Consider the following 13,253-nt stretch of genomic DNA (forward strand, 5'->3'; position numbering starts at 1 on the left):
CCGACCCGGACTTCCCCCGTCCGTGGCCTTCCTCCTTCGGTCATCCCGGGCCCGCGTGCCCACTTCATGCACCAAGATGGCCGCCCGGCCCCAGCGCGACCCTAGCCTGTAGGCGCCACTCCGGCTGGAGGACATCGCGCTCCCCTTGGGATGAGAAAGGGAGGAACAGTTTCCATCACACCTCTGCGCTTCCCTGGGAAGGTGGGTTTCGATCGACCCGCCGGCCTCCCCGAGGGCTGGCTCCACGCCTGCTGGGTGTCTGGGACTCCTCCCGACCCGGCCCTGAAAGGATCAAAGGACAATGGCAGGAAACCCCCAACAAGCGACCCCCAGGTGACAAGACCCCTGCCTGCACAGACTCCGGACATCAAAGAGGAGTCGCCCTATAACAAGGGGTGCTCTAGGACTGTCCGGCACATTCGCCTTGGAACACCTGAGCCCTGCTGAGTGACTCGCGGCTCCCTGAAGATCGTAAGACCTCCGAACTTGTGCTTGAGCCCTGCTGAGTGACTCGCGGCTCCCTGAAGATCGTAAGACCTCCGAACTTGTGCTTGAGCCCTGCTGAGTGACTCGCGGCTCCCTGAAGATCGTAAGACCTCCGAACTTGTGCTTGAGCCCTGCTGAGTGACTCGCGGCTCCCTGAAGATCGTAAGACCTCCGAACTTATACTCGAGCCTGCTGAGTGACTCGCGGCTTCCACAGACTCTCTTGGTCCCGCCGGACCCCACGACGACAAGCGTATCCCCCAGCTGGAGGATTGTGAGCTGTGCGCCGGGTACGCTCCTGTATTTTGATCCCTATCCTCAAAGACTGTCCCGCTACCTCCTAACCCCCCTCCGAGACTTTGTGAGCCCGCGCTCCACTTGTATATATTTTGCCTTGCTGATCATAAAGATCCTACCACCTCGATCTGATAAAGATTTGCTCTTAAGAACTCCTCGTGTGGTGTCTCTCTGTCGTGTGGTGCCGAGTGTGCGATCCTAGATACGAGGTTCCTCCCCTGAGGAGTCTCCCGCCAGTGCCCGGCTACGATACCTCGAGGGTGGGTCTCAGGGCAGTCAGGGCCCCCTCCGGGCCCCTCTGAGGTCGCCTTCTAACAGTCGCATTTACCATATAACCCATTTTCTGTTGCATAATGGTCAGATTTAAACCAAAAAAAGTTATTTGCTCAAATGGATCAAAAGTTATTAAAAGGGGGAGGAGCCAAGATGGCCGACGGGTCGGACGCCTGAGCTCCCGGCTCCGTGGACCGTCCGGCTTCTTTTGTTAATCCTGATTAATCCTCCTGACCTGCGCCGCCCAGCCGCCGCGGATTACCGGCATTGAAGTGACTGGCGTTCTCCTGACACCTTTATCGGCGGGTTTGGTGGCTGACTCGGTGTCTACTATGACCTCCGGCGCTCCCACGGGTCCCTGCGTAGATGGCCGCCGCTGGACGCCGAGTGATGTGGACGGGGTGCTGAGCTGGAATACTGCGGGTGATCGCGGGGGAGGAAATGCTGGCCGTGCGACTGGAGTCAGACCCTTACGTCCTGGTCGGACTCCCCTGAGCGCCGGCAGTGGTGTGGACGACGTCGGAGCCCCCTAATGCTAGCTCTCCTCCGCCACCCTGAAGACAAGCGAGCGGACTCCATTTTGTAGCGTCTTCCTGCGGCGAACGGACGGTTCTCGCGGTGGCCGTGGGGCGCTCTCGCCCGGTGCAGCTCCCGAGTGGAGCACGACGCTTTTCCGGTGTCTACATCCTCGGATCATAGTCATTTTTGTCCCGTCACTAATTGCCCGCAGTGGAGATGACAATGGCGTCTGCTCTTCTTGCTGAGACGCTGGCTGACCCTGGACTCGCAGTGTCTGCGCGCCCATGTGCCCCGGAGCTGATTGCCGCATCGGAGGAACAGCGGGATAACGCGGACCGATGCTTGGTACAGAGGGACCCGACCTGTGGGGATGTATTGGCCGCCCTTGTGGCGTTAAAAGTGGCAATGCAGAGTACTTGCCGGGCGCTGACCCGGAGAATCGATGAGGCACTGGTTGCAACGGGACGTTCCCGGCTGGAGGATCCCCCGCCGCCCCTGTTTTCTCCTGGAGGTGAAACAATGTCGCAGAGTGGGGGGCCGGTGGTGCGGAGTCCTCCTGGCTACAATGTAACGCGTCAACCCATCGACACGGATACAGTTGCAGGGACACCCTTCACTTTGAACGTTGTGACTCTGCCTACGAACTACCTGCTGAGACCTAGCCTTTCGCTTCCCTTGCCAGATGTTACCCTGAAAGCACCTATCGCTCGAGCCTCTGTGGCATGTTACTGCTGCGTTTGGGACCCTGTGGTGCGATACGTCTTCATTGTCCCCTTTCCTCGAGAGCGGCCATCTTGTCTCTTTGTCCTGGCTGAAGGTGACTCGCAGCAATGGACGGGCCTGAATCATATCTGCCGGTCCGGACAGGGGTGATGGCATGCCGGTTGTCGCTTTGGTTGGATTGGCATACGAGGCCCTGGACTGATACACGTTTTGTAATTTTGGATGAGTAGTCTTTAATGACCAGTTTTTGTTACATGTCGCTGCGATTTCGCCTCCTGTTTCCTTCTTCTGCCGGGGGGAGGACTTGTGAAGTGCTGAAGTGCTGGGTGTTATTGAATCGGGACCACCGGGTTTACGTGGGTCTTTTGATACTGTACTGTACATGGCGCAGGAGGTATGAGCGGCGCGGGAGTCCGGGAGTTCGGCAGTGTGGTGGGCTCCTCCCCGCTTTATGGTCTTTTTTCCTTTCTTCTTTCCTTAATTCTATATTTCGGGTTCCTATGGGGCGACAGACACGTAGCTAGGGGGGGGGTAGGCCATAGCCTCGGCATGCGTGTAGGGTGGGGGGTCTTCTTCGATACGTTTTTTGTTACTATGGGCCTTCTTTTTCTTTCTTCTGTCCTTTTCCTACGTCTTTTTCTAGGGTCAGTGGGGGGGAATGGTGTTAGGAGGGTAGCGGCTGGGAGGCACATTTCGCTGCGTATCTATATCCTGGTATTATAGTTTCGTGCCGCCATTTTAGATATGTTCACTGTTAGTTGACTCTCCTGTTGGATGTTACCCATTTATTGTATGTTCGTCTGTTCTGTGCACTGATCCGTTCTAGCTCTGTATCTCCTTAACTTTAAAACTTTTTAAAATTAACCTTACTGTCTCCTGCCACTCAGTGCACGTGGATTTTGCAACATAGGTCGTATGCTTTTAGGTGCTGCCGTGCCACCGAGTGGACGTGTACTTTGCTATCAAGCATCAGAAGTGTCGAGGCCGGCCGGATGGTTGTAGGCCCGTATTTGTCTTGTACACAGTGCTAAATAAAGGTTTTAAAAAAAAAAAAAAAAAAAAAAAAAAGTTATTAAAAGAGTGGCAAATTATGTTCAGGCGTAGTGGTAGGCCCTTCAATGGTCACCTTTCCGTTGCTTATTTATGTATTTAGATGTTAAGCTGGTACTGATGAGGGGAAATCTTTGCTCAGACAGTATTTCTAATTTACCATGTATTAAAATAACAAAATAAAAAGTAATACTAAAAAATATGTGCCGCATTATGCTGTATAATTTGCTTTTACTTGCTGTATAATTTAGTCAACCCTTTTGCATAATTCCGTGGCCCTGCGTATAATGCCTACATGTATGAATGACATGTAACTCCTACATCTTGCAGCCCTTGTCTTAAGTAACATTTCCTCTACATTGACTTGCACACTTATGAGTCATTGTCTCTGAATAAAATGTGTGGGATGTGAAGCGCTCGACACCACACTGTGATGAGTACCACTATAAAAAAAAATACACATGGGAACATGGGAGAGGATATGTGGAGAAAAGAGGGACACTGTTGAATGATGGTACTGAGGGGATGCTTGGAGAATTTGGTCTTGGAAGTGGGGCGGTAGGACCAACAAAATTGTCACACCGGGTGGAATCAGCAGTAAAGCTGGCTCCGCCAGCGGCACAATTATTTGCGGAAACCACATTTCTGCACATTATCATTTGTACGCTATATAGTTTTATCAGTAACACTGCACATTGTCATTTTGCTTCCATGCAATGGAAAATGTTCTGTATGTAAAAAACAGTGCATCCTTCTGACCTACAATAATGCCTCAACAGCGTATGCAGTTTCTAGTCTGTAGCACACTTCTGTGCATCAATGATAATCTGCAGTTTACAGCTCACACAAATGAAATGGCCCAATCAGTATACTATTTCCCATATACAGGTAAAATAAGGAGTGCTGAAATAGGCTAGCCATAACACTCAACAGTCTGCAGCCAATTATGGCTCATGCAGGCTGGTTAAGAACTCCCTTTCATCACTCAGTTCTCTACAAGCCCTAAACCAGTCATTACCAGCTGAACAGACATAGAATAAGTGAAGCGATCTGATACATAAAGCTGTCCACTCGGAGGAAAGTACTCTGGTCCAGCACTGCAGGTCTACAGCTACATTCTATGTAAGCTGCTTTCCATCTCAAAATGGCACTCAGGTATGAGATGCTGGTAACGAAGTCAATCCGAGCAGATCTTCCAGACCACTTCTTTTACCAAACATGCCTGCTGAGGACCTTGAATTGTAAACAAAATATCAGACTGGACAACCCAGTGCAGTAACCATATAAATAAATTATGATCATATGAAATACCACAAAAAGACCTGCAGAGTTGCTGAAAGCTGCGTGCATACCATAAAAACATGAAGTGTATGATTGGCTCAATATAATATAAACTTTTTTTGACTTATGTTGGTTGTCTATTTACTTATATACTATTGTGCAAATTCCTCTGATGTTTCTGTAAAACTTACCTTTTGTCCTAAATTTTGACCTTCTGTCCTGAATTTGTGTCCTGAAGTTTGACCCTTTGTCCTGAATTTTTACACTCACCGTCCTGAATCTGCATCCATGCCAGTTGGTCATCCTACTCTAACGATGTATTTGGTTGCCCTCAAACATTTCGATCTTCTCCCTACACTTTATTTCCCTACTTCCTCACCTGTTTTGACACTCATTTCCCTACTTCCTCACCTGTTGTCTTGACACTACCCCATTGCCTCCTACCATTGTGCAACTCTGTCCCAATTGTTCCTGGCTCCCCACAGTACCTGCCCCATTCCGAGCGCCTGGATCCTCGGTGCTGTAAAGCACGGATTTCCTCTTCCTCAATCGCACCTTCTGGTCCCTTTTACGCAGCGAGAAACTCATATTGCTCTGTTCCGTAGTGAAGCAGAGACTGCAGGACAGGAGGGGGCGGTCCCATTAGAGGAATGATCCTTAGCAATAACAACTGATCACATGACAGGCACAGCGTCCAATACGTCGTTTCAATGTTTCCAGATCCTATGTGTATGTATTTTGCTGCAGCGGGGAGCTGCACCCGATAAAGTGAATGCTTGGTGGTATGGGTAGGGGAGGTCCTGGACTTCAAGGGCCGTTTATGATGAATGAATACTATAGCGCGAACAAGAAAGGGGCGTGTGGTAGTCGATGATTCCTGAAGGGATCACATGGCCGTCAATGTCAGCCTTCGGATGCTTGTGGGCCACAAGAGCGGTTTTGGCGACTGTTTTTTTCCTGTTTAGGCTAGATAATCGTATAGTCTGCATACGGGGGGCTTGGGCTTGCAGATTGCCTCTTAAAGGTAGTAGGGTTTTAAGGACATCAGGAACTAGGCGTGGGTTAAGAGAATCTTGTGAAGGCTCTAATGCAGCACAAAGAGGGTCGTATAGGACAGCCCGCTCCTCTGTAAGATGGCCGCTGATTTACTATGTAAAGTTCTTTGACTTTTTGTCCCTCTTTTGTGTCAATTTCTTCAGCGTGGTGGTGAAGACAAATAGTATCCCGTCCTGGCAAATGAACCATCCAAGATCCTGGAGGGAGCCATGATAAAGTCAGGCACATGCTTGTTGCACATGACAGCAGCAATTTAAGAGGTGAGTATCACCGAAGTATCTGCTATTACTAATCCGTGCATATGACTGTGACTAATTATTAATAGGCTTGTAGAAAGCGTGCACTCTGTCGCAGAAATGGGAGACGGGCTCTTCATCGAATATGTGTGACTACATTTATCGAAAGTTAATCAAAGAAACGAAACACAGTTCTTTGTGAATACACTCCAAGGTGATCTGTCATCTAGGTCAGAGGTTCTTATACACATACCTGTCAACTCACACAGTGCTACAGTGAGACACACGATATCGGCTCCCATCACACGGTTACCGGACGAGGAGCCGATATCGCACATTGGCAGGCAAAACGTGCTAAAAATCACTGTAAACAGTGGATTTCCAGCTCGTTTTCCGAGGCTTTGAACTGCCAACATCATCCAGTAAGTTGGTGTGAAAACACCCGAGGACATCCAGCTTTTTTGCAGGATGGTGCTTCGGTGGCATGAGGTTACGCCCTTCCAAGACCCCTCACCACACTGTATCGGTTTGCTGATTTTGGATCGTTTTTGTTTCAAGTCTCCGTTGCCTGTCCTTGAGGAATCTTCACGTCTCGTCGGACTGCCTGACTGCCTCTTCGGTGCTGGGATCACGAGTTTGAGACACATTTCAGCGTTTTGTCTGAGGTGCCGTGACAGTTGTGGAGAGCGCGAGCTGGTTGGATTGGTCCGTATGTGATTCCCGTCATTGGAACGCATGCGGAGTGTTTAGCTGCCTTTGCGTGTCACTGACGTCACGCGCAACGCAGCGTAACGTGCCGCCATATTTGTTTGCTGTCCACATGAATTTGACTGTACACTATTGCCATCGCGTGGCCTGTTTTGGAACTGTTGGTGTTACAATGCTCCTGTTTTGATCTCTTTGTTTCCAATATTTGACGTGTGGCTGTAGTTTTACTAAGCACATATTATTATTTATTTTTTTTAATCTCTTCTGTCCAGTATTTGTGTTCAGAGTTTAACATGGCCTCTAATTCGTCAAATATATTAGTTCCACCTACGTTCCTTGCTAATCCAGGCCCTCCTCCGATCATATGGGAGGATTGGGTTGAAATGCTTCACAACTATATTGTGGCTCTCGATGATATTAATTTCTCGCCTGACAGGAAAAAAGCTTTATTACTAAGCACACTTGGCACTGAGGGACAACGTGTTTTTAAGTATTTACCTGTGGCCATGGGACCTAATGGACAACCTATGGATGATCCCTTTCAAGAGGCTATTAAGAGACTTGAAACTAGATTTGCAAAGGAAATCAATGTGGTTCTAGTTAGATATAAGTTTTATACTCAGCCGTAACTAGAAGAGGAGGCCATTGATGATTTTGTTTCAAGACTACGTGAACTTACGGTCAAATGTCGTTTTGGGGTTATGACTGATGAGTTAATCCGTGATCAGCTAATTGTTCAATGCCATAACAAGAAAATTCAGGAAAGGCTTTGGGCTGCCAAAGATCCATCTCTGAAAGAGGCCATTGACTTAGCAAAAGTTATTGAGGAGTCCCAGAGATGTATTAAAGAGTTGAGTAAGAAAGATAAGCCTATTCATGAAGTAGCAAATGTTGAAACAAATGATGAACACGTAGATGTCAATGTTGTTACAAAAAGGAATGTTAAATCTAGCAATCCTAGTGGTGCTACACCTAAAGTTAAGTCCAAAGAGTGTTTGAGATGTGGTAGTCAGTATCGCTGATTTTAAAAAATGTTTTGCGATTGACCAGACGTGCAGACGATGTGGGCGGAAAGGACATTATGCTAGAATGTGCAAGCAATTTGAGGCTGTGGACAAGTCTAAATCCAAGATAAGTGTGGTTCACGATAGTGATGTTCACAAATATAGTGTAAACAAAATTCTGATAGTGGGGGACGAACTTGATCAAACCATGGTGGGTGCTACCCAAGAGTCTTCTAGATTAAGTAGACCCACAGCAGTGTTTTGTGTCTGTGGTAAAGACATAGTCTTGATGGTAGACTCAGGGTCAATGTACACAATTATCCCGGAGTCTCTTTTTTGTGCAACTTGGGAGGGTGTGTCTCTTTTGGACAAGGATATTAACCCAGTAGGGTACCAGGGTCAGTCCATAGATGTGGTAGGGTACATGACTGGTCAGATCTCTTTCAAATCACGATCTACCCATGGCAAGATCTATGTGGCTAAGGAGGGTCCCCCAATCTTGGGTTGGATGCACCAATATGACCTGCACATCATTATCAATCCTAGGGCTGCAAATCAGATTATGGTAGTGGAAGACGACATACAGGTGGAGGGTATTCTCCGTGATGCTCATAAAGTGTTTGAGGATAGGCTTGGGTGTGTCAAGGGGTATCTTCACAAGATCATTCTCAAGCCTAATGCATGTCCCATACAACACAAACTGAGGAAAGTACCGTTGTCTGTCAGACAAGGTCTTAAAGACCTGTTGGATAAATTATTGAGAAATGGAGTTATTGAGCCAGTGGAGGTGTCTGCTTGGATTTCTCCGGTGGTTTTGACACTCAAGCCGGATGGTCGGCTCCGTTTTTGTAGTGACCTTAGGTCATTAAATCGGGATATCATCACAGACACCTTTCCACTTCCAAATATTAACGAGTAGTTACAATCTGTTGGTGGTGGTAAGTACTTCTCAAAAATAGACCTGAGGAGTGCTTACCATCAAATTAAATTGCATCCTGATTCGAAGTGTCTGACAGCTTTTATCACTACAGAAGGTATCTTCCAATTTACTCGCATGCCATTTGGCTTGGCTTCTGCTGCAAGTGTGTTTCAGAGGATGATGTCAAACTTGTTAAAAGGTCTACCGGGGGTAGTGTATTTTCAAAATGACATTCTGATCTCTGGTAAAACTATGTTGGAACATAATGTGTCGCTTAAGCAGGTTTTGTGGAAACTTGAACATCAGGGTCTCACGGTCAATAAGGATAAATGTCATTTTCTTACTGATTCTGGTGACTACTTAGGGTATTCGATTTCTAGTGGTGGGATTGCTCCAAAAATAAATTGTTGGATGCCATTAGGGATGCCCCTCCTCCAAGAGACAAGGATCAACTTAGATCCTTTCTGGGTCTTGTTGAGTATTATTCAAAGTTTGTTTGTGGATTTGCGGACATGGCAGAACCACTTAGGGAACTTTTGCGTAAAAGGAGTAAGTTTGTGTGGGGGAGCAATCAGTCGGAGGCATTTTCCAAGATTAAAATTGAAATTTGTAATGCAGGAATTTTAGCGCCGCTTAACACTTCGTGTAAATCGGTGCTAACGGCGGATGCAAGTCTCACTGGAATTGGTGTGGTGTTGTCCCAGGTTCAGAAGGGGGTTGAGAAGACCATTTGTGGGGGTCAAGATTTGTCCTGAGGACTGATCACAAACCGCTTATGAAAATTTTGTCGGCGGGTGGTGCAGGGAAGGGATCAGCACGCTTGGCTAGGTTTCCGGCAAGACTACAAGAATATTTATATGACATTGAATTTATCCAAGGTTGGAAAAATTCACAAACTGATTGCTTATCACGTATGTCACTTGACTGGGAAACGGTGGACAAAGAGATTGTTAAAAAAAACCTGAGAACGAGGAGGCTGTTGCTTTTGTGTTTGATGTGTGTGAGTGCAATTTGGGCTCTTTTTCCAAGGCACAATGGTCTGAAGCTATGGTTGAAGATCTTGTATTACAAGAAGTCATGACTCTCATTAAGAAAGGTTCATCACATGAGAGTATGGTTCCAACTTCCATTAGGCCTTATTGGAAATTGCTAGATGAACTTTCTTTGAGTGGCAAGGATGTGATTATGAGAGGGGAGAGGTTTGTTCCTCCAAAAGCCATTAGATCACACATTTTTAAAATTGCCCATGAGGGTCATCTAGGCCAAGGTATGACCATCAGACGCATAAAACAAGAGTTTTGGTGGCCTGCTATGGATGACCAGATCAGAGAATGGGTGGTTGGTTGTACTATATGCAAGGAGAGCGATAAAAGACTTAAGGTTGGGTCACAAAGTTCTATGTGTCATATTGCAGATCCTGGTCTACCATGGCACACTATTTGTCTTGACTTTATTGGGCCGCTTTCAGAATTATCAGGGGACATGAGGTTTGCAGTGGTTGTTGTAGATGTACATTCGCGTTGGATACATCTTGAGTTTTTGAAGGATGTTACAACAAAGTCCACGATTACGGTGTTAGAAAATCTGTTTTTGCGTGAAGGCATTCCTCAAGTTCTTCTTACAGACAATGGGACCCAACTCACTTCGGGTGAGATGCGGTGTTTTTTGGAGAGGTGTGGAGTAAAACATTCATGTACCTCTCTGTACAATCCAATGGGAAATGGGATTGTGGAAAGGGTGAATCGACTTATCAAGGGTACCTTACAACTTGCCTTGGTTAATGGTTTGTCTCCGGCACGCCTTGTCCAAGACACACTGTGGGCTTATTGCACAACTTCTCATAGTGTTACTCTGAAGTCCCCATTTTTGATTATGAGAGGTCGTCCTCCTGGTTCTCGCCTTGTTCCATCTTGGTTGAAAGGTTGGGTGTCGTCTGGTGGTGAACGTGATTTTCAAGTTTCCTCCTCCAAAATCTCAGTGAGTGACTGGGTGAAATTGAAATCTGGAAGGATTAGGGGCGGTCTTACCAAGTTTAAGGGACCTTGTCGAGTTATCAGTGTTGGGAAATATTTTGTTGTGATTGAGGGTGGAGAGCGTTGGAATTTGCGCAGAGTGGCGTTATGCCAGAAAGGAGGTTCGGTTCAAAATGGGTCTCATGATAATGAGAGTTGTTCTGGTGCAATGTTCTTGCCTGACAGGGTAGGTAAAGATGGTGTGTCTGCCAACTCTGCTGAAATGGTTTCTCATCCCAATGTTCAGTGTCCCTCTTTTCAGGGATTTGGGGGCGAGGGACAAAATGGTGGGCCCAATTCTGCTGTGGAGTTCGGGGTTAGGACTCGTAGACCACCTAGTTTTGAAGCTGGATTTTGTTTTTTTTTGTTTGTTTTAATGGTTCAGGGTAGGTGGGTGGTTGATATGTGGTTTCTTCCCTGTGTTTGAGCATGATTAATTTCTATTTGTCTTATTGCTATTGTTAAGGGGAGAGGATGTGTTGTGATGTGTCTTACATTAACTATGCGTGTAATTTCTGTATTGTGCATGAACATTCTTACCTGGGTTGGAGCGCGCGTGTTCTGTGCGTTCTGTGCCCTAGTGTTTAGAATGGAAGGTACACAGCACTCCACGATTGTCAGTTGCAGCTGGGTCGCGGAGGTAGCTGGATGCCAGGTTGTGTTACCAGTAAACTTCTCTGTCTCATGAAGAGTTTCCTGTGCTTCTTTGATGAACCCATCTCAACACGCTCCTGCTGTGCACTGTCGCTTCTGCCGGTGTGTTGTACATTAAGGCTTCAATAAATGCAATTGTGAAACTTACTTTGCCTGGCTTCATCTTAAAAATGGCGACGAGGTGAGGAACGCAACACACCGAAGCAACCATGCGGATGAAACAGAAATGGTGATGAAAGACGGAAGTTATTCTAGAAGCGGAAGAGTCACACGTAAGGAAGCGTGAAAAAAGAAGATTAAAAAACATATATGCAGGACTGCTTCGGGACACGAAGAAATAGAAAAGGAGCAACGATGTGAGATGAATGAGAAGAAAAGGGAAACTGACCAACAGATAGTCACTCAGCAGGGCTCAAGCACAAAGTCGGAGGTCTTACGATCTTCAGGGAGCCGCGAGTCACTCAGCAGGGCTCAGGTGTTTCCAAAGGCGAATCTGCCGGACAGTCCCAGAGCACCCCTTGTTATAGGGCGACTCCTCTTTGATGTCCGGAGTCTGTGCAGGCAGGGGTCTGGTCACCTGGGGGTCGCTTGTTGGGGGTTTCCTGCCATTGTCCTTTGATCCTTTCAGGGCCGGGAGGAGTCCCAGACACCCAGCAGGCGTGGAGCCAGCCCTCGGGGAGGCCAGCGGGTCGATCGAAACCCACCTTCCCAGGGAAGCGCAGAGGTGTGATGGAAACTGCTCCTCCCTTTCTCATCCCAAGGGGAGCGCGATGTCCTTCAGCCGGAGTGGCGCCTATAGGCTAGGGTCGCGCTGGGGCCGGGCGGCCATCTTGGTGCATGAAGTGGGCACGCGGGCCCGGGGTGGTCGAAGGAGGAAGGCCACGGACGGGGGAAGTCCGGGTCGGGTGTGTGTGTTCTGGTGGGAAGGATCGGCTAGGCCGTGGGCTCGGGGCTGGTGTGAGGTGCAGGGGTCAGGTCTGACTACGTTATGAGGGCTGGGTCTAACACGCGTCCCCCCCCCAGCTGAAAGCCGGAGAGAACTACCCATCTTCTTGGGGGTTCTCTTCGCTGAGGCGGAAGAATCGGGAGAGGCCATCGGCGTTGGCGTGGTCCGTCCCAGGGCGATGTTCCACGGTGAAATCCATCCCCTGGAGGGAGATTGACCACCGCAGAAGCTTGGGGTTTTCTCCTCGCATCTGCATGAGCCATCGCAAGGGGCGATGGTCGGTTTGGACCCTGAAATGGGTGCCGAACAGGTAAGGGCGTAGTTTCTTGAGGGCCCAGACTACGGCAAAGGCCTCGCGCTCGATGGTACTCCATCTCTGTTCCCGGGGCAACAGCCTTCGGCTGAGGAAGGCCACGGGCTGGTCTAGACCCTGGTCATTTACCTGGGAGAGGACTGCCCCGATGCCATGCTCGGAGGCATCAGTTTGTACCACAAACTCTTTGGAGTAGTCGGGGGCCTGGAGGACGGGGGCCGTACACATGGCCGTTTTCAGGGCATTGAACGCCTCTTGGCAGGCAGGGGACCACTGTACCTTCTTGGGCTCCTTCTTGGACGTGAGTCCCGTGAGGGGACCGACCAGGCTGCCGTAATTCCGGATGAATCTCCGGTAGTAGCCCGTGAGGCCCAGAAAGGCTCGGACCTCTGTTTGGGTAGTGGGGGGTTCCCAGGCTAGGATGGCGTCGATTTTGGGCTGCAGAGGGGCGACCTGCCCGCTTCCGACCTGGTGCCCCAGGTAGGTTACTGAACCTTGCCCAATCTGGCATTTGCTGGCTTTCACGGTGAGGCCCGCCTGGCGTAGGGCGGTTAGCACCCTCCGGAGGTGCTGGAGGTGCTCACTCCATTCGGAACTAAAAACTGCGATATCGTTGAGATATGCAGCGCTGAATTTTTCCAGCCCGGCCAGGACTCTATTTACCAGTCGCTGGAAGGTGGTCGGAGCATTTTTCATCCTGTAGGGCATCACGCGAAAGCGATAGTGCCCATCCGGGGTGGAGAAGGCGGACCGCTCCTTGGCTCCCTCTGTGAGCGC

At 48.7% G+C, this 13,253-nt stretch overlaps 2 protein-coding genes across 2 annotated transcripts in view; one reads left to right on the plus strand and one right to left on the minus strand.

Annotated features, from left to right (window-relative positions):
- The window catches only part of PIGB (phosphatidylinositol glycan anchor biosynthesis class B), a 225,461-nt gene extending 220,151 nt beyond the window's left edge, over positions 1 to 5,310 (minus strand). Inside the window, exon 1 of the mRNA XM_085644142.1 lies at positions 5,117 to 5,310. Coding sequence (XP_085500268.1) covers positions 5,117 to 5,216 — 100 coding nt within the window. The 5' untranslated portion in view covers positions 5,217 to 5,310. The remainder of the gene's footprint in view (positions 1 to 5,116) is intronic.
- Positions 5,253 to 13,253, plus strand: part of PIGBOS1 (PIGB opposite strand 1) — a 33,433-nt gene continuing 25,432 nt past the window's right edge. The window contains exons 1-2 of the mRNA XM_085644143.1: positions 5,253 to 5,357; positions 5,828 to 5,944. The gene's annotated coding sequence lies outside the window, so the exon portion shown is untranslated. The remainder of the gene's footprint in view (positions 5,358 to 5,827; positions 5,945 to 13,253) is intronic.

Source organism: Triturus cristatus, chromosome 3_1 (genome assembly GCF_964204655.1).
Source record: "Triturus cristatus chromosome 3_1, aTriCri1.1, whole genome shotgun sequence".
Classification (NCBI taxonomy): Eukaryota; Metazoa; Chordata; class Amphibia; order Caudata; family Salamandridae; genus Triturus; species Triturus cristatus.